Source organism: Drosophila santomea, chromosome X (genome assembly GCF_016746245.2).
Source record: "Drosophila santomea strain STO CAGO 1482 chromosome X, Prin_Dsan_1.1, whole genome shotgun sequence".
Taxonomy (NCBI): domain Eukaryota; kingdom Metazoa; phylum Arthropoda; class Insecta; order Diptera; family Drosophilidae; genus Drosophila; species Drosophila santomea.
In genome coordinates, this window is record NC_053021.2 from 22,454,674 (window position 1) to 22,476,874 (window position 22,201).

The 22,201-nt window shown below is 37.3% G+C and overlaps 2 protein-coding genes across 2 annotated transcripts; both read right to left on the reverse strand.

Moving 5' to 3' along the window:
• Positions 1–334: 334 nt before the first annotated feature.
• Positions 335–2,696, reverse strand: LOC120457081. The gene is made up of 2 exons (XM_039644261.1): positions 750–2,696; positions 335–694 (listed from the first exon to the last, which is right to left on the reverse strand). Exons 1-2 carry the CDS (start codon positions 2,064–2,066, stop codon positions 683–685), a joined length of 1,329 nt encoding a protein of 442 aa, XP_039500195.1. The 5' UTR covers positions 2,067–2,696; the 3' UTR covers positions 335–682.
• Positions 2,284–4,081, reverse strand: LOC122756549. The gene is made up of 4 exons (XM_044006636.1): positions 4,025–4,081; positions 3,616–3,926; positions 3,051–3,562; positions 2,284–2,510 (listed from the first exon to the last, which is right to left on the reverse strand). Exons 1-4 carry the CDS (start codon positions 4,079–4,081, stop codon positions 2,284–2,286), a joined length of 1,107 nt encoding a protein of 368 aa, XP_043862571.1.
• Between the last annotated feature and the right edge of the window lie 18,120 nt (positions 4,082–22,201).

The window sequence follows — 22,201 nt, forward strand, 5'->3', positions numbered from 1 at the left end:
AATGATTTTTCCTCTTCAGTTGCATTTTTCAAAAATTTTTTCCTAAAAGTTTCATTTTCTAAAAAATTTTGCGTAACAGTTTCATTTTCTAAAAATATTTCCGTAGCCATTTCTGTTTCTAAAGATTTTTCCACAAAAGTTTCAACTTCTAACAGTTTTTCTCTAACAGTTTCATTTTCCGTTGCGTTTCCTAACAGTTTTTCCTTAACGATCTCATTTTCCGTAACAGTTTTATTTCCTAACAGTTTTTCCTTAACAATCTCATTTTCCGTAACAGTTTTATTTCCTAACAGTTTTTCCTCAAGAGTTTCATTTTCCCTAACAGTTTCGCTGACATCGCAATTGGCTACTACGGCAGTTGCCAGTTGTTGATCATTTTCCCCAAATATTTTAATCATATTATTGATACCTTCATTAACGCCAAGGGTGTCTAGATTGATGTTCAAACCATATTGATTCATAAAATCCCTTCCCAGGACTACATCGTATCTCATTGATTCATTAGCGACGACAACCATTTCGAATTGAATTTTTATTTTTTCTTTTAATACGAAACATAAAGTTTTTCCAAATATTTTAAGCTGGCTCTTGTTTATTCCATGATACACTTGGTTAACTGCTTTCAAAGCTACTTCAACTGGAATTTTGGATTCTTTAATGAATGATATCGCGCTCCCTGAATCTATGAGACACTCTGCAATAATGGGTAAATTAGTGAAACAAACAAAGAAAATTTTTAACCTTCTTACATAGTTGTTAGTGTTGCTGTTGATGTTGCTTTTTCTTAGACGACATTCTCCCACAAAATGGCCCATTTCTCCACAAGCGAAGCAAGATCCAGGTGCCCTTGCTGGTTTGCGGCAGTCTTTGGCGAAATGGCCCTTGGAGTTGCAGTTCCTGCAACGCAGGTTGTTGACCACCGCCTCCGATGTTGACTTCTTTGGTACGTAGCTCCCAGCTTGTTGCGGGAGGCGTACATTGGTAAATGCTAGCAGCATTTGCTCCGGATTGGCGAATCTTTGGATGCGAGCTTGATCGCGTAAGCTCGCCGATGGGATCCCCTCAATGAGATGCTCGAGCAGTTCTTCCATGTCCATGTTGACGGTTTGGGACATCATTTTCTTTTCCTCGAAGTACATGGTGAAACGCTCGTTCCTTTGCCATTTTCGCTGTTCAAATCTTCGGCGCAGCTCTGATTTCGACGCTGCTTCTCCAAATGCTACGATCAGCTGCTCACACAGCCTTTCGAAAGTTTCTAGCATCCGAGTTGGGTTGGCGTGTAGCCAACGCTGTGCGTTACCTTTAAGTTTGGTAACAAACAGCATTCGTAGGCAGTCATCTGTTAGATTGTAGATCAGTCCTATATTTTTGAGGTGCTCCACCCAGTTGCGTGCGCAAATGTTCCCTTCGAAATCGATGGCAGCTTCTTTGGCATGAGAAAGTGAAACTGTTGATCCAGCCCTGGTAAATGGCCTCTCTCCCTGGTTGCCATCAGGGTTGCCACCCAATCCATTTCCAATTAGGCTGGTAGGGCGCAAATCGTACATGTTGGAAACTGTCTGCTTTTGTTGTAACTGTGTGTGTGTGACGGCACGCGTCTCCTCTTGCTGTTGTATGTGTGTGGCGGCGCGCGTCTCTTGCTGTTTTGTATGTGTGCCGGCGCGTGTCTCGTTCTGCTGTTGTGTATGTATGGCGGCGCTAAGAAGCTCTAGCTGTTGTTGTTGCAATGCGCTACGCGTCTCTGCTTGATGCAACGCATTTTCCTGCGTAATAAGCGCTGTTCGTAGCTGTGTGATAATTCCGAGAAGTTCATTTTGTTCTGGAACATTCTCGGAAACGCCTTCCTGTGACGAATTTGTTTCATTTTCAGGATCGATGATGCTTTGCGGTCCGGTGCCGGAGGTGCCGGGCTGATCTTCTTCTGGCATATTTCCTCGCTGTACAAGCGGTACTTGCCCTAGGCGAGCCATTAACTCCGATTTAATACCTTGGGTTGGTAAACCCAACGCCGAAAGCCACCTTTTTAATTGGGTGACGGAAAGTTTGTTGAGATCGGCCTGATTCATTTCGTAGGTTCGACCACTTCTGAATTTGTGGAAGGCGGTAAAGATTACACACGCGACAGTTTTATTTCTTTCTATCCTTCTTCTTTATTCGACTCGCAGCAACCGATTGACTCTTCATGTTCATTACATCAGCTTAACATTATCTTAACATAGGTTTAACATAGGTTATCGTGTAGTGTAAGTATCGATATATGAGTGTGCCCAGAGGGTCAGCCTACTACAGTACGTAGAAGTCGTTTCGAATACGATTTATCGTTGACTCGTGCATCATGTGATGTGATTTTTCATGGTAATATTTTGTAATTAAAAATGCGATTTGGGAGTTCTTTGACAGAACGATGGCGTTGTCAGGATTTATGTTATCGTTTCTTCCCTGAATGCGTAGTACGCCGTCTTCGTCCAGGTAAACGTTCAGGGCAATCAACGAGCTTGACTTGTCAATGGCTGAATTATTTTTTAGAGCGGTTATTTCAGCTGAATACACCCTGGATTGCGCCTGTTTATATAGCCACGATTTTGCTCTATTTATGATTTCCGGATCTAACGTTGTCGGTAGTTGATTTCCTAGACATTTGGCACGTATTCTTTCAATGTATAGCACGAATGTTGCCACAGCTCTGTATAGGCGTCTCCAATCAGAGAAGTACTCTACTGCAAAATCAAAATACTTTAGTTTGTTTACAACAAAGATATGCTTATGTAGTTCACACGGCTCGCTGTTATCGAGAACAATGTCTTGTAGTGGCCATTCGCTTTCTGGCTTGACTAGGAAGTGAGGGCCTTTTAACCAGCGATTAGCGTCAGGTGTTTTGATGAATTTGGTAGCTGAGTCCGCAACGTTTTGCTTTGTGGGAATCCATCGCCATTGGTTTCGACTTGTGTTATCGATTATCTCCCCAACTCTATGCATAACGAAGGCTTGAAATTTCCGTGGGTCCATATCAAGCCACTGTAGAACGGTCTTAGAGTCTGTCCAGTATGTACTTGAATTGATGTTGAGCCTTCTAACATTCATGGCCTTTTTGGCGAGGCCCACTCCAATTACAGCGGCCAGTAGTTCCATGCGTGGTATTGAGACTGGTTTTAGTGGGGCGACCTTACATTTGGCTGCTACCAGTACTGTGTCGACGTCTGCTCCTCGCTTGATACGAAGATATGTGACTGCTGCGTAGGCGTACTCGCTCGCGTCTACAAACGTGTGTAGATCAATCTGGTCGGCATTCGGCAGCAAAGTGGAGTAGAAGCGAGGAAATTCCAGTTCGGTAGCTTGAAGCAGGACCGTTTTCCATTGTTGCCATGACGTGAGCAGGGCGTCGGGCAGTTCTTCGTCCCAGTCTATGCCTGCTCGCCATACTTTTTGCAGAAGCATTTTAAGGCCGATCGTGTAGCAGGATAACAGGCCCAAGGGATCAAAAATCGACATTAATACTTGTAGGGCTTCTCGGTTTGTTGGTATGGATTCTCCATTTAGGACGTCTCTTTTAAGTCTCGCGAATCTAAAAGTATACTTAAAAACGTCGTTTGAGGGTTCCCAATACATACCAAGAACCTTCCTCCGGGCCACCGTTCTTTGGGATGTTGTTCGGCTATTTGCCAATCTCCAAAATGTTTGAGGATAGCGGTAGAGTTCGAGATCCAATTTCTTATAGTGAATCCTCCCTCAGCATGAATGTCTCGGACTTTTGATGTTACTGCGATCGCCTCAGAGTCGTCGGTGTAGCTGTCTATAAGGTCGTCCACATAATGAGCCTTTGTAATTGACTCGAAAGCTCCCGCACATAGTGAGCAATACAAGGCGCGCAGCAAATTCCAAATGTCATTGCCCGCATGACGAATGTGCGGGGAGTTTTGTTGCCCTTGCTAAGCCACAGAAATCGTTGAACATGCATGTCGCTTTGCTGGATAGTTATTTGATGAAACATCTCAGCGATATCCGCGCACACGCCTATACGACCTACTCTGAATGCCATAAGAACCTCGGTTAGCGGGTTTAAGAAATCGGGTCCGTTCAGCATAAAGTCATTAAGGGATTTGCCGTGACTCTTTGCAGCTGCATCCCAAACCAATCTTATTTTATTTGGCTTGTTTTGGGTTTCGAGCGATGAATATAGGGAGGTACCACACACGGTTTATGTCCTCTGCTATATCTTTGGTTTCCAGTTCGAATGCGTAGTTTTTGTCGACTAGGTTGTCAATTTGGCCTTGAATTTGATCGAATAGCTCTGGATTCTTGTTAATTTTTTGTCGAAGACATTCGAGTCGTTTAAGTGCGTTTGAATAGCTTTCTGGGAGAATTACATTTTAGTCTCGCCAGAGCAGTCCAACTTGATAGCGACCATTTACTTTCTTGCAAGTTAACAACAAAAATGTTTAAATCCAGAACAATGAACCCCAATAAGCAAGCTTCAATCTGCAAGCTCAGCGTCTGCATAATTTCCTGCACACGCCGAGCTGCCAAGCAGAATTCGATAATTTCCTGCACACGCCGAGCTGCCAAGTAGAGTTCGAAGAATCTGATTGGTAACAACTTCCGCTCCCACCAATGCAAGTGATTCCAAGAAGACTGCACTGATTTGACCAGCAAAACATCAGCCGATGTCGTGGCCTATTGGAAAGCTACGGAGCCGACGCCAATCCTCTGCCACCAAGGGCAGCGCAGCTCACAGCCAAAGACTCACAGCTTGCTAGGGACAGCTTAGGGTAATTTAGTTGCAAATTGGATTTATACAAATAAAGTCGTTCTTAACTGAACTCCAATTTATTTTATTATTTTTTTACCTTGCTAACCGCAAAGTAATTAACTGGCTCCCGAACAGGGACCGGTGCGCGTACGATACAACAAAACGTTTTGTAAGTTCGCGGCTCGCAATAACATTTGCGGCAACCGGCCTAATCGCGAGTGACAAGAACGCGCAACTCACGGAAAATTAACATCTTTCGTTCGTTCAAATTCACTCTGGCATATCGAACTTAACTTGTTCATTTGCCCATCGGTGGACTCCAAGGACTGAAGGCAGGGCCAAAGACCACCCCTCAACCCTGTACGCATCGCTGGATCCCAAGTAGTCTTCATTAGATAAAAAGGATGAAACCAACCAAATTTAAAAAAAAAACTCAAAACTAACAAACAAATTGAACAAAGAAACATATAAATTTAAGTGATCAATGAAAAACCGTAAAACGATAAAACAAACAAAAAGATCACAAAAGTGATATAACAAATTCCAACTTTACGATTCCCAAGGGACCCTCTAAAGTAACGGGTGTTTTTTTTAGAGGTATAGAACTTTAAGTTGGCATTACTGTTCAAGATGGCGACCGATTTAACAGCTGTCAAGTGATTTATTCTCAGTTTGGTTTGGCAATTCGTCATGCGTGCTTACAAAATCCAACTCGTGCAAGAATTGAAACCAAACGATCATCAAGCAAGGCGTAGATTCGTCGAATGGGCCCAAAACGAGATTGCTGTTGTTCCCGATTTTTCATAAGCCTCCAAGATCTTGTGATTTAACACCGCTAGACTACTTTTTGTGGGGCTATGTAAAGTCATTGGTCTATGCGGATAAGCCACAAACGCTAAACCATTTGGAAGACAACATTCGCCGTGTTATTGCCGATATACGGCCAAATGTTGGAAAAAGTCATTGCAAATTGGACGTCCAGATTGGACTACATCCGAGCCAGCCGTGGCGGTCATATGCCAGAAATCATATTTAAAATGTAATGCCACAAGATTATCTTTCATGTCAATAAAATTCATGTCAATCGAATAATCCATCGTTGTTTTATTGCAATTTAAAGTTCTATACCTCTAAAAAAAAACACCCTATACAAGGAAAAACCAGCCACTGGTTATAAAATTTTAATTTAATAATTAATTAATAATTAATTAATTAATTTAATAAAAAAAAAATACAAAAACATATTATTTTCAAGACACAAAAACATATTATTTTCAAGTAAAAACACAAGGTCTTACTAACCCAATCCAAACATAATTAGAGATAAGCTCCATCATTTGCTCCCTTGATCTTTTTTAAAACTCGACCCATTCTTAGTTCGGTTTTACTTATTGTTTTATGGCTAACGCGAACAACCTGATAAGACCCTCGATACTTAGTGCCGAAGCGACTAGACAACGCGTCAGACAACAGGAAGAATTAGAACACAATAGAATCATGGTCGAAAATGTAGACAGAGCTGCATTAGCAGCCACAATTAGCGAAATCCTAGCACAACAATTACCAAGTTTCTTGAGACGCCTCAATTCTTCTGAAGAATACGCAAACGTAACAGACCAGGTAATTGCCCCAGAGCATGCAGGGAACTTAGGCGATTTAGACCGAGTACCGGATATAGTTAAATCTATCCGGGACTTTTCAGGTGATCCGTCCGAATTTAGTTCTTGGAAGAAAGGAGTAGACCGTATCTTAGAAGCATACTATGGTAATTGGCTAATATTATTGTGGAATTCAATTATATATTTAAATATTGTCAGACCAGCATGAAATAAACAGGCACTTTGATGTTTTATTTTCTGTGTCACTTTATTGTAAGAACTGCACACGCTCGCTTTCATAAATCGACTGACGACGCGTAGATCATGAGTACACACACAAAGCCACATACCACAAAGCTACAAAAGACAGAATGAAGATAAGCTACAATAAGCAATTCATCTTCTCTCTATCCTACTCTCTGCTATGCAGGAGTATATGTAAGCTATGTGACTTTTGCACACATACATACTTTCCAACACGCCACCTCAAAAGTTACATTGCTGTACTTTTATTACTAACAAGACTGTGCATGTCCTTCTGGGGAATAATTTTGATCCAGCATTCGCTGCGAGGAGTTGGGGAAACCCAGTAAAACCCAATCAGATCAATCGAACATATTATTTACATTAATTCAGTTTTGCAAACAATTTTAACTAAAAATTAACATTATTTCGTCTTTGTAAGAAATTCAAAATTATAAAATAAACAGTTTTATTTATTAAATTAAATTAAATGTTACTTTATTTCACGAGCCCCAGTTCAGTCTGGTTCCTCTGTAGTTTAATCCAAGAATATTATGTTTTAATTCATTCTGAGAGTCCAAGTCCACTTCTCAATGTAATGAATCTTGCAGATGGTAACGGCTTAGTAAGTATATCAGCAAGTTGTAAATCTGTAGAAATATACTTAATACAAATAAGTTTACTTTCAACTTGTTCTCTTGTAAAATGATATTTAATGTCTATGTGCTTAGTTCTCTTGTGGCAAGTTGGGTTATTTGCAATACTAATACAACCTTGATTATCTTCATAGATATCTATTGGACTATTTAATTCTAGCTTAATTTCAACCAATAAAGACTTCAGCCATAAGGCTTCTCTAACACCTTCAAATAAGGCCATGTACTCTGCTTCGGTGGATGAAGCTGCAACAGATTTTTGTTTCATTGTGCTCCATGAAATTAAACAACTTTCAAACATTTTAAATAAATAACCAGTAGTACTTCTTCTGTCTGTCTCATTTCCTGCCCAATCAGAATCAACATATCCAATAAGAATATTACTAAACTGTACATTTTTCTCAAACTTCAATCTCAAATCAACAGTTCCTTTTAAATACCTTAAAACTCTTTTAAGACATAGCCATAATTCCTTATTATTGTTGTTCGTATATCGACTTAGAATACTTATTGATGTACTTAAGTCTGGGCGAGTACATAACATGATGTACATCAAACAACCAATCAAGTTTCTACATGGTGCCTCATATGATTCTTCAGATTGTAGAGCCTCATAGTTTAGTTTGCTTGGGAGAGGTGTACTAACTGCATTGCAGTCTTCCATATTAAACTTTCTTAACACATTCTTTATATATGCAGATTGACTGAGACATATCTGACTTTTATTTCTATCAATTTTAATTCCGATAAAATATCGAACTTCTTTTAAGTCAGTCATTTTAAATTTATTTAGAAGGTATGATTTGAATTTAGACATTGTTTCGGATTTACTAGTGGCAATTATTACATCGTCCACATATAATAAAATATAGATATTATCTAAGAAATTTCCTTTATCTAAAATATAGATACAGCGATCAACTTTTAGATTTTCAAATCCAACATCTTTAAGCACATTTTCAAAAACTTCAAACCAGCATCTTGCGGCTTGTTTAAGGCCATAAATAGCTTTATTAAGCTTGCATACTGCATTCTCATCGCAGTATGGCAACCCTTTTGGAACCTTCATGTAGATTTCATCTTTTAGTGTTCCATTTAAGAATGCTGTTTTCACATCCATATGATGGACTTGTAAATTGTATTGGTTTGAAAGGGCCAACAAAAATCGAAAACTGGTAATTCGTGCAACTGGTGCAAATGTCTCATCATAATCAGTCATATATTCTTGTGTAAAGCCTCGTGCTACTAGCCTTGCTTTATACTTTACTAAGTTTCCAAACTCATCTTGTTTAATACTAAAAACCCATTTACAATCTACTATGTTTTTATTATTAGGCTTCTGCACCAAACTCCATGTTTTATTTTCTGAATGTGAATCAAGTTCATCTTGTATGGCTTTTTCCCAAAAAGATCTGTCATCACGAAATTCAATTTCGTCAATTGTACTGGGAATATCATTTAAACAGACTTGAGTATTCATTAGACATTTTTCTAAAAATCTATACGATAGTTTAGGTTTACCTTTATTTCTTTCACTGCGTCTGATTTCTTGCTCACATTTGTTATCTTTTATTTCATCACCAGTTTCTATAACTGGATCGGCATTCTTTAGACATGTGGAATTTTCACTATGTTGTACATTCATCCTTGAATCAACAGATTCATCATTTTCCACCATTGGAAAATCTGACTCTTCATTTTCTTCATTTAAAGAATCATCAACACTTTCAAGTTGAACCTCCGAGTCTTCTTCATGTACCAACTTAGACTTTAACATGTTTATTTCATCCACCACAACATCCCTAGCTGTCATAAATTGTCTCGATTTCTCATTCCACAATTTGTACCCATTTGGTTCATAACCGACAAGTATTGTTTTAATTGACTTGTCATCAAATTTTCTTTTATGCATTTTATTAAGTGCATATACTGTTGAACCAAATATCCTAAGATATTTTAAGATTGGCTTTTTATTATGCCACATTTCATATGGTGTCTTCTTTTCTTTCAACGCTCTACTTGGGGACCTGTTAATTAAGTATGTTGCTGTTAAAACAGCTTCACCCCAAAAACATTTATTAAGCTTAGAGCTATTAATCATTGATCGAGCCTTTTCTGTGATTGTTCTAATCATCCGCTCTGACACACCATTCAATTGTGGAGTATGAGGAATCGTTAAATGATAGCTTATGCCTTTTTCAACACAGAAATCACGCATTTCATTTGAAAGATACTCCCTACCGTTATCTATATAAAGGTTTACTAATTTTAAATTGAAATGAGCCTCACTCTTGGCGATAAAATCTTTATATACAGAGAAAACATCTGATTTATATTTAATTATATATGTCACACAGTAATGTGTGTATTCATCAATAAAAACAACGTAATAGTTTTTATTATCAATAGTAGAGGGTGTGATTGGCCCACAGACATCGGAATGGACTACAAACAAAGGTCTCTGGATATTTTCTTTGTTTTTAAATTTATTAAATTTTAATCTAGATTGCTTGCCGTTTATACAAGCCTCACATAGATCTTGATTTAGCTCTATGTCTTTTAATATATTTATATCTTCAAATAGTTCATTTTGTTTTATCTCTAAGAATTTGCCTGCACTTATATGACCCAATCTTTCATGCCACAAGCGATACTCAGCACTATTTCTAACTTTTGATGTGTATACTCTACTATTCATGTTAAATCTTATTATTGGTACATTGTACTCACATGTTCCATCAAACGCTAGATTACCATCTTTAGTTACTCTGATGCCATCCGGGTTAAACTCAACCGTCATTCCAGCATCTTGCATCTTCTTCACTGATAATAGATTATGTGGAATTTCTTTACAGTACAGCACATTCTTCAGCGTTATTTTCCTTCCACTACTGGTAAGGTTAACCACTCCTTTTGCAGTTGCATGTATGTACTCTCCACGCTTTGCAATTTCGATGGCAATATGATTTTGCAAGTTTTCATGTTCAGAAAACAACGACATATCATTGATGAGATGATCTGATGCACCGGAGTCCAGGATGAATTCAATCAGCCCCATATTTTTATTTATGTTTTCCTTTCTAATCATGAATGCAAAGCCTCGTTGAGAATTGGTTGTTGCAATTTGAGCTTGCTTCTCTTGTCCACTAATATTACTACCAACATTTAGATTTCCTGCCTGCCGTTTCAATAAGAAACAATCTCTCTTTAAATGTCCTGGTTTTCCACAATGAAAACATTTCGGCTTCGATTTAAATTTATTCTTCAATTGTTTTTTGTGCATTCCTTTGTTTTTATATTTATTTTCTTTAACTTGGTTATTGCCTATCGCTTGAAGAACTTTTGCGCTTGTGTCCTTGCTTGTATTTTTTAGTTTTGTCTCTTGGTCAAGTAGTCGATTTTTAACAAATGCTAAAGTCAGATTTGCTTCAGATAGTGTCTCTATTGCAGTTACGACCCCATCGTAGCATGTTGGAAGAGTTAGAAGTAAGTGTGAAATTTTGTCCATTTCATCTATTTTTGCACCTGACGCAATGAGCTCAGTTATTAAATTATCAAACAAATAGAAATGATTTTGTAGCGAAGTATCACCCTTTAACTTTAACCCCAATAGTTGTTTTCTTAATGAGAGTTGTGAAGCTAAACTTTTTCTTTCATAGATTTCGTCTAATTTAGCAAAAATCTCCTTAGGTGTACATGCATTATTTGCATGAAACAAAAACGAGTCACTCAGATATTCAACAATTATGCTTTTTGCTTGTCTTTGTGCCTTTTTAATATCATCATTCACTATATTTTGTTCGTCATCTATTACACTCAATAAATCATTTTCTTCTAAAAGCACTCTCACTCTATACTTCCAAATTGAATATTTTTCCCCATCAAAAGGTTTAATATTTCTCTTTCCTTTATCCATTCTTCCTTTTTACTCAATACACACAACTTGTATTCGTTTGTCTTCTTAGAAATGCGGTGACTGCAAGAATAAGAAGAGAGAAAGAAGAGAAAAAAAAATTTGGTACCGACACCAGCTACAGCGTCGCGGTTTTTCGCGCGAAAAAAAAAAACGCTTATGTGTATGCGACGAAATTGTGAAATTATTATAAACGTTTAAGACGCGCACATATTAAACTGCCATACAACTATATGTATGTAATTATATTAAATATGTATATGCATATATTAGCAATTCAATGCATATATGTATGTACATATATATACACATGTATTATTCTTCACTTTTTATTGTAGCTTGTTATTAACAATCAAAGACTTAATTATTTCAATGCTATTTTGTGTCTGGGCCCATAACCTATGGTAATTGGCTAATATTATTGTGGAATTCAATTATATATTTAAATATTGTCAGACCAGCATGAAATAAACAGGCACTTTGATGTTTTATTTTCTGTGTCACTTTATTGTAAGAACTGCACACGCTCGCTTTCATAAATCGACTGACGACGCGTAGATCATGAGTACACACACAAAGCCACATACCACAAAGCTACAAAAGACAGAATGAAGATAAGCTACAATAAGCAATTCATCTTCTCTCTATCCTACTCTCTGCTATGCAGGAGTATATGTAAGCTATGTGACTTTTGCACACATACATACTTTCCAACACATACAGTGCTTTCCAGGGTACCCCGAAATACTATGGTATTTTACATACCATACGTAATAAAATTGTAGGACCCGCCGATACGGCATTAGAATCTTACAATACTCCTCTGAACTGGTTAGCGATTTCGACAAGCGCGACATTAACACATTAGAATACCAAATGACTATGCTTATACAGGGTGCCAACCAATCTGTGGAAGAGTTCCATCAAATGGTTTATAAACACCTATCCCTAATCCTAAACAAGATCGGTTGTATGGGATTAGGGAGAGAAGCAGAACTGTTAATGACGAAAATGTACAGAGATAAGGCTCTAGACACCTTCGTACGAGGATTACAAGGCGATTTGCCTCGTCTATTGGGAATTAAAGAAACAGTAGACTTACCCTCGGCATTACACCTTTGCCTCAAGTTAGAAAATCAGAACTTCAGGGCAAAACATGCAGCAAACATAGGACAGACAAGACAGTTTAGGAATCAGTCTTCAAAGCCTTCACCTGCTCCTCGCAGTAATTTATTTATCAATAGACAACCACCAATTCCACCCCCCCCGAACTCGATATTATCAATTCGGACAGCAACTACCGACCGCTTTACCACGACAAAACTTCACTTACCAGCTTGCACAGCCAGTAGCTGCACCTCGACCTTTTCAGAATAGGCAATTCCCGCCACAGCAGTCAGCGCCACCTAGGCCACAGGCCTCAAAACCACTGCCTCGTCCAGAACCTATGGATGTGGATCCCAGTGTACAGACAAGAATGGTGAACTACATGAACAGACCTCGCTTTGAACTAGGTAAAAGACCACCTGGCCCAATACCAGATGGGATGAAGCGTCAAAGGAACTTTAACATACAGACTACAACAGAAGAAAACGAAACGCGTTCCACGGAGACTCCATTAACCACGACCGACTACGAACAAGCTATGGCAGAGTACGAGGACCACAACTACCTTGACGACAACTTGGACGACTAAATAGATCAGATAGATGAAGCGGATGCTGACAATAACACTTACGACTACTACGACAACGCTGGGTTAAATTTTTTAGAATAAAAAATTCCTCTTTTCCATACTTTTTATGCAAGATGAGGAATGGCAAATTTATTAGAATACTTATAGACACCGGTTCAAACCGAAATTATATCCAAACTAAATTCGTCAATAACCCTATACAGAATAAATCACCTTTCAATGCTGTCTCGTAGGCGGCAGCACAGTAATTACGCATCATAAGGTAGCAAACCTTTTTAGTATTCAGGATGTTGAAGTAAAATTTTTTCTGTTGCCCACATTAAAATCTTTCGATGCCATTTTGGGCAATGATAGTTTAAAAGAATTAGGGGCAGTAATAAAAATCAGCAAAAATATTATGATATTAAAGAACGGTCTCTCGATCCCCATAAAAAAAAAACATTCGAAGCAGTCAACACAATTATTCCGAGAACATCCCACTTGTCCGACAAACAAAAAACCAAGCTAAGCGAACTACTCAAGTCGTTTCCAGACTTGTTCGCAGACCCAAACCAAAAACTGACCTACACAACTAACGTAAAGGCAACGATCCGAACCTCGTCCGATAATCCTATTTACTCAAAATTCTATCAGTATCCAATGACACTGAAAGATGAAGTAAACAAACAGATAAAAGAACTTTTAGAAGATGGTATAATTCGACCTTCTAGGTCTCCGTACAATTCACCAGTGTGGATTGTACCCAAAAAGGCAGACGCTTCAGGCGAAAAAAATATCGCATGGTTATTGATTATCGCAAACTCAATAAAATAACCATAGCAGATAAATACCCTATTCCTGAGATAAATTATTCTCCGTTTTAGATCTGAAAAGTGGTTTCCATCAAATCTCGTTAAAAAATAGTGACATAGAAAAGACCGCCTTCTCCGTAAACAACGGAAAATATGAGTTTACACGACTCCTTTGGTCTTAAGAATGCGCCCTCAATTTTCCAACGTGCATTAGATGACATACTTCGTGAACATATTGGAAAAATATGTTTTATTTACATAGACGATATCATCATATTTAGCAAAGATGATGATACGCATATTGAGAACTTGGCTAAAATTTTTCAAACTTTACAGAACGCCAACATGAAATGTCAGCTAGACAAATGTGAGTTCATGAAAAACAAAGTCGAATTCCTTGGATTTGTTGTCTCCGATAGGGGAATAGAAACAAACCCGAGTAAAGTGGCAGCGATAGCAAATTATCACTGCCCTAAAACTTTGAGGGATCTAAGATCCTTCCTAGGCCTTTCCGGCTATTATAGAAGATTTATACAAAATTATGCCAAATTAGCAAAACCCCTAACTTCACTTTTAAGAGGGGAAGATGGACACGTGTCCAAAAGAATGTCATCCAAAAAAATAATTTCATTAGACAAAGAAGCTCTAGAATCTTTCAAGAAGCTTAAAAGTAACTTAGTGTCAAAAGAAATAATTCTCCGTTACCCAGATTTCAATAAGGAGTTCGATTTAACTACTGATGCTTCAAATTTCGCGATCGGCGCAGTTCTATCGCAAGATAACCACCCTATATCATTTCTTTCTAGAACACTTTCCAAAGCCGAAGAGAACTACGCGGCGAACGAAAAAGAAATGTTAGCCATAATTTGGGCACTCAAGGCCCTCAAAAATTACCTATACGGTAAAGCAAAGGTTAAGATCTTTACAGATCATCAACCTTTAACACATTCTCTGAGTAGCTGGAATGGAAACGCCAGAATCAAGAGATGGAAAGCTTATTTGGAGGAATATGATTATGAAATATTTTATAAACCAGGAAAAGAAAATGTTGTTGCAGACGCGCTCTCAAGAATACCTTTAGAGCAGATTAACTCTGTTGCCTCTACACAACATAGCGCCGAAAGTTCTAGCCATGACCTAATCCCTAGCGTCGAAGCCCCAATAAATGTTTTCAAAAATCAAATATTCTTTTATAAATCAAATAAATATGACTACAAGTTCACCATCCCATTTCCTACTTTCCATAGACATGAAATATACAGACTCGAATACACCACGGACGATATAATAACAGACCTAAAAAAACACCTCAACCCTTCCGTAATAAACGGCATTTACACGACTGAAGACATTATGGGAAAAATACAAACAACCTACAGAAGTCACTTTAAAGGAATCAAAACTCGATTCACCCAATTCAGGGTAGAAGACTTGACAGACGAAACTGAACAGGAAGAAAGAATTCTTCAAATACATAGGAGAGCACATCGAAACGCTCTAGAAAATCAAAAGCAACTAGCAGAAACCTATTATTTTCCAAGAATGAAACAAAAAATTATACATTTAGTTAAGCAATGTAAACTTTGCAAAGAAGCTAAATATGACAGACACCCCCCAAATCCGGAAATTCAAGAAACTCGTATTCCAGAATATCCCGGTCACATATTGCACATTGACATTTATTCTACAGAACGACACTTAGTACTCACTGCAATAGATAAGTTTTCTAAATTAGCGCAAGCACGAATTATAAATTCAAAAGCAATAGAAGATATTAGAACGCCTTTGCGTGACATTATATTTTATTTCGGAGTCCCAAAACATATCGTTATGGACAACGAAAAAGCTTTCAATTCCCAATCAATTAAATTCATGTTGGAGCAGCTACAGATAGAAGTCTATACTGCCCCACCATACAAAAGTACCGTTAACGGTCAGAGAGAACGATTCCATTCAACACTCTCAGAGATAATGAGATGCCTCAAGAAAGAGGGCACTGAGAGAAATTTTAAAGAACTTTTAGAAAGGGCAATTTACGAGTACAATTACAGTTTTCATTCGGTTACAAAGAAACGACCATTAGAAGTATTCTTCGGTAGGAGAGTAACAACAGACCCGGACCAATACGAGACAGCCAGACAAGACAATATTGAAAGACTTAAAAATAAACAGGAAATTGACCGAACAAACCACAATAAGAAAAAAAACGAAATACTAAACTATCAGCCAGGAGAAGAAATATTCGTAAAAATAAACACTAGATTAGGTTCAAAGCTTTCCCCAAGATATAGGAAAGAAATAGTTAAGGAAAACAAGCACACTACAGTAACAACAGAATCGGGAAAAACGGTACATAAAAGCCATATCAAAATCTAAAATTTTTCAGAATATTACTATGGATTACGAACGATGTCAGTGGAACGATGAACCTTACAAACTATACGAACGCACAGATGATACTGACAATGAACAAGGGGATCGGAAAACTACAAACCTCAACAACTAAACTAATACACCTCATTAACCTCGACCAAATCCAAACCGCTTTAGATATTTTACATGAACATACGGAAAATAGCCTTAAACGCAGTCCATTATACGCTACCCTTCACCATGAGATAAACACAACTACTCACATATTCCGAACAATCACAGCCTTTCCCAAAACTCGAAAAACTAGGTCCTTAAATTGGCTAGGGTCAGGATGGAAGTACATAGCGGGTAGCCCAGATCATGATGACCTGGTTATGATAGAGCAGAACTTAGATAAACTTATTGACAATAATAACCAACAGGTCATTATTAACAAACAGTTAGAAGGAAGAATAAATAAACTAACTTCAGTATCTCTGGTTGTGCAAACTAATAGCCGTCTCGATACTTACTGAACTGCTTTTTTGAATAGAATTGCTATTGCTAGAATTGCTATTCTATTCTCACAGTCAAAGACTCACAGCTTGCTAGGGACAGCTTAGGGTAATTTAGTTGCAAATTGGATTTATACAAATAAAGTCGTTCTTAACTGAACTCCAATTTATTTTATTATTTTTTTACCTTGCTAACCGCAAAGTAATTAACTTGCATACCGGCCTGCTTTTCAAGCCTGTGGAAAAATTGACCTAAGTCGAGAGTTCCATTAATATACAAATCTTCAACATTGTATCTTGCAGTAATTTTTTTTCCATGTTTAAAAAAACATATCATTTTATTTACATGCAATGTCACTACTTTGCGTACTTCGTCATTATTAATGACTACGTATACTTTGGGCTTAGAAGCTTCTTGAGTAGTTTGCTTAGGCAATTCTACTTTATCATTATACCCGTTACTCGTAGAGTAAAAGGGTATACTAGATTCGTGGAAAAGTATGTAACAGGCAGAAGGAAGCGTTTCCGACTATATAAAGTATATATATTCTTGATCAGGAGTCGATCTGGCCATGTCCGTCTGTCCGTCCGTCTGTCTGTCCGTATGAACGTCGAGATCTCAGGAATTACAAAAGCTGGAAAGTTGAGATTAAGCATACAGACTCCCAAGACATAGAAGCAGCCCACAAACCGCCCAAAACTGCCACGCCCACACTTTTGAAAAATGTTTTAATATTTTTTCATTTTTGTATTGGTCTTGTAAATTTCTATCGATTGCCAAAAAACTTTTTGCCACGCCCACTGTAACGCCCACAAAACCGCCCAAAGCTGCCACGCCCACACTTTTGAAAAATGTTTTAATATTTTTCCATTTTTGTATTAGTCTTGTAAATTTCTATCGATTTGCAAAAAAACTTTTTGCCACGCCCAATCTAACGCCCACAAACCGCCAAAAACTGTAAGCGTTGAAAACTCTTTCCCGCACTTCCACTAGCTGAGTAACGGGGATCAGATAGTCTTGTTTTTATTTCCTTTTCCTGCCCAGAATTCCTGTCTACTTTGATTTCTTGTAGTGACTTTAAGTACTTGTTTGGATATATTTTTTAGTTGGTCGATGGTTATTCTGGATAACGCATCTGCTACATAATTGTCTTTTCCCTTAAGATATTCCACAGTAAATTCATATTCTTCTAAATCAAGCCTCATTCTGGTCAGTTTTGAACTTGGATTAATCATCGAGAACAAGTATGTTAACGGTCTGTGATCTGTTTTGACGGTGAAGTGTCTACCATATATATAGCTACTGGCAGCTATATGTAGTATATAGCTACTGGCAAATGAATACCATTATAGTTCTGGGTCAATACCGCTCCGCATGCTTCTTTGCTAGCATCAGTTATGATACAGAACTCTTTGCTGAAGTCGGGGTATTTCAGCAAAGTTGGATTCATTAGTTCTTTTCTAAGGTGTTCGAAGGCATGCTGACAATCAGCTGTCCATTCGAACTTTACATTTTTCTTTCATAATCTTGTTATGTGACGGGAATAATCTGCCAAATTTTGTATAAAACGTCTATAATAGTTACAAAATGCTACGAATCTTCTGGCACTGTCTGCGTCAGTAGGAACTGGATATCTCTGTATAGCATCATATTTAGTATCGTCAGGCAATATATCACTCATGAAAAATTAGCACTTATTTGGATGCAGTTTGAGGTTGTTTTTCCTGCAAAGTTCAAAAACATTTGTAAGATTCTTGGTCATGTGTTTTTTAGAACAGCCAATGACAATTAAGTCATCCATGTACAGAAATGCTTGAGATGGTACCAGACCTGTAAATGCCATTGTCATCATTCGTTGAAAGGAATTTGGAGCTATTTTTAATCCGTATGGTAGTCGCGTGAAGCGATAAGAGTCACTGCTCGTAGAAAAGGATGTTATATTTCGAGAATCGTCTTCTAACTCTATTTGACGGAATCCCGACATAAGATCCAGGCACGAGAAATATTTTGCTCGGCCTAATTGATCAAGTATGTCATCTATTCTTTGGCGATAGTCTATCACTAAACGCAATTTTTTTTCTTTTGAATCCGGTAAGGATTTCTTTGGGACTAGCAATAATATATTCAGATACAGCTATCTTGTCTTCTATTAATTTAGTTACCTGTCTCGATATTTCGGCTTGTTGTGAATGGGGTGTTCTATAGTTCTTAATATAGCTTTGTTTATCATCTCTCAATCTTATCTTTTGTTTGTAAAAATTATTTGTAGTGATTGGCTTTGTCTCCAATCCAAAAATATCAGTATATTGTGAACACAGTTCAGTCAACATTTTCTTATGTGCAGATGGAAAGCTTTTCTTTAATCTGCTTAACATTGATTCGGCTCTTATGGAGTCGTTTAGGTCTGCTATTTTGTAGTTAGTTAATGGTTCAAAATTGATTTTGCTTACGTTTAAAATTTTATTGCTGTTAGTTGTGTTTAGTATTCGGATGTACGTGTTTTTTGAATGTGATATCGAATTTCCAACAAATACACCATCTTCTATTTCCTGATTGGGTATTAGAATTTGGTTATCCACCGAACTTACGGTAATTTGCCTGATAGCCTCACAACGAGATGGTATGGTTATCTCAGTGTTATCGATATTATGAAAAATTGGTATTTGTATTGCTTGTTTAAAAAAATCACTTTCTGTAGTAAAATCTAATTGGCAATTGAATGTTTTTATGAAGTCGATTCCAACTATTCCGTCACCAGAAATCGGAAAATTGTCGTCCACAACATGAATTGTGCGGTACTATATAGTTACCGGTTCTCATCTCGAGAAGTGTTAAACCTATTGATTTTATTGAACCCTTTCCAATTCCTGTAATTTGTGTTATATTATTATGATCAAGATTATGATCAAGTTCATCTGAATTTTCTTTAATGACTGATATATCGGCGCCTGTGTCTAATAGAAATGTATCTTATCTGTGTGTTCATTTTGTACTTTAATGAAAATATTTAGATTAAGATTGATGGTATGAACCTTTTGTGTTACTGTTCTTTATGTCCTAAGGGAGCCTGCTGGTTTTCCGACGTGCCTTGTCTGACATTACCATTTTGGCTATAACTTGAGAAATTGCGGTTTTGGTTGTTATAGTTACCACCGCCTCTGTTCTGGTAGTTATTTCCTCTATATCCTCCTCGTCCTCTGCCATTGCTATTGTTATAATTATTATAGTTGTTGTATTGGCCGGTGTTGTGGTTATAATTATTTCTATTATTACCACCTCGACCATTTCCTTGTCCTCGGTAGTTACCTCTGTTGTAACTTCCTTGTCCTCTCTTGTAAAACAAAACGGAACTTGCACTTCCTGTCATCTCAGTGCTGCAATGGATGTATTTACTTATAGCTTCGTCCATTGTCTTAAATGTTCCTGCCTCTAGGATTGTTTTTAGTTTTCCGTGATACATATGTATGTATGTATCAAATAAAATGTGTCGATTTGATTTGGTATAAGAAAACGTCGACACATCAAAGCACAATTTTTATATTTTCTAAATTAAATGCGCTTTTATTTACAAAATCATTTTTTTCCATGTGCGTATGTAGGTACATATGTATAAATACACATTTCGCCCATAAAATATTTTCCGAGAAAATACCCTTTTAACACATTACAAAATTTGATTTTGTCAACAAAATGTTCTTTAATTTCAAAAGTATAAACGAACTTTTATATCCCGAAGCACAGAACTTATACTTATTTTCATTTACTTTACTTCACTTTTAACTTGCACAGAAATACACACATATGAACATATAATATAATTATATTATATTATACTTGCCTTAAGATGTTTGTGTAAATTTCCAGTCGAATTTTCGTCGAATTTAATCGCTTTATACACATTTGACATCTGGCTTAAAAAATTGGCCATTTAAAACAAAAGGTAGTTTTTTTTTTATTTGAGCTTTCTTTTACGGACATTTTCGTCTCTTATGGACAGTTCTGGGTTCTTTCACAAATTGATAAGGTAGGATCAAATATGAGTTTGACTCAAGCTAATAATAACCGAACAGCATTTACGTGGAAAATGGTGCAATTAGAATAAAAACATAAATAATTTCCTATGGTGGAATCAGCTTATTTTTATTATTGTGGAGTTTGATTATTTTGTTCAAAGGAAAATTATCAAAAAGTCTATTTAGTAATAAATAAAGCAAAAACAAATATTTCAGTACCTTTTTACCTAGCTTACCTACTTCTCTATGTATACAAAATTTGTACCTAGGTAAGGTAAAAGGTAGCGTAAGGTAAAAAAAACCACAAAATGGTACCTAGATATGTACCTAGGTACAAGTATCTAGGTACTCCCCAACACTGGCAACGTCAGAAGGAACTGGGCCACACTGGTAATTGTCAAAATGAGGAGTAAAACCCACAGTGCTTGAATATCTTCTGTGTGATCTACTATTTTGACGTTGTTCACGACATTAGCCGTGTTGTCTTTGGTCTGACTATCGTCAGATCCGAACCAGCCCATAGTTGTTAATTGAACGATTATTTTTTTTTTTATTAAATTTTGATTAAAAATTGTATATTGCTATTATTTCTCCTACACGTATTCCTGTCCAAGAAAAAGTTAGTTAGAGGGCATGTGTACGGTTTACAATGTTTTGCTCTATATAATTCAATACCGTATACATGTTTTTAGTAAAAGCCTAACAGAGATTAGTATTTTTCAAGCAGCGTTTTCACGCATCGGCTTGAGGTATTTATTTTTAATATTAAGGCAGATTGGGGCATTGGTATTAAATACAGCCTCAACTGCGTTATTGAGCACCACTGCACAATTTGGCTTCAATCGCTTCCAGATTTTTGGTTTGGTTGGTTTTTTCTTCCTCTGTAGTTTCCGTCTTTATAAGGTCCTTTATTAACCTCCTTTGTTTATGAAGCTTGATCCTTTTGCCGCTTCTATTCTTCTTTATTTTCGGTTTTGGCTGTCTTCTTGCCCTATACTCAGCTATTGTGAGTGGGCGTGGTCCATAGTTTGGACACACCTCTAGTGCCTCTTGTAGAGTAGGTGCGTCCCTTTGCTCGATAGGAGCAGAGTATTATATTTCTTCTGGTATGGTCATCGCACAAGTTTGTGTTTGTATTTTTATTTTCAAACACTTCAACACTTCAAACACTATTTGCCGTGTATTTAACACTTTGATAGCATTTAATGTCACAATTTTTTTTTTTCAATGGTCACGCATTTTAACTTTTATATATTTCTTTTTATTGTTGTTTTACAGGCTTAAGTGACCATGTCACGGTCGCCATGTAATAATAGTAATGCATTTATATGTTTTTAATATAACTTTTATTGAAAGATAGATTCAGTTGGATATCCAATATATTTGTAACTTCTGTTAAGACTGATTAAGATTCAATTAAGACATGTTGAAGACTCTTTGACGACTGCTTTTACTTGGTCTTGAAGAGTCTAAGCTAGCCAAATGCAATCCGTCTGCGCCGGCAGAGAGGCCGTCGGCAGAGACGTTGCTTTGCTCTTATGTACTTAACTTTGGCAGCGAGAGCGCCGCTGTCTAAGAGAGTCATGTGCACATAAAGATCGAGCAGTCGCGCATGCTAATTATGCCGACTCTGCACTTCTGGTCTGAATAGCATTCTTGTGTGGTCAGATTGCACA

Coding starts and splice junctions, on each gene's coding strand:
- LOC120457081 (XM_039644261.1), bottom strand. CDS start 2,066: ATGAATCAGGCCGATCTCAACAAACTTTCCGTCACCCAATTAAAAAGG.
- LOC122756549 (XM_044006636.1), bottom strand. CDS start 4,081: ATGCTGAACGGACCCGATTTCTTAAACCCGCTAACCGAGGTTCTTATG. Junction 3,927..4,024: donor AGGTTCTTATGGCATTCAGA/GTAGGTCGTATA, acceptor TCTGTGGCTTAG/CAAGGGCAACAAAACTCCCC. Junction 2,511..3,050: donor AAGGCTCAACATCAATTCAA/GTACATACTGGA, acceptor AAAATAATTCAG/CCATTGACAAGTCAAGCTCG.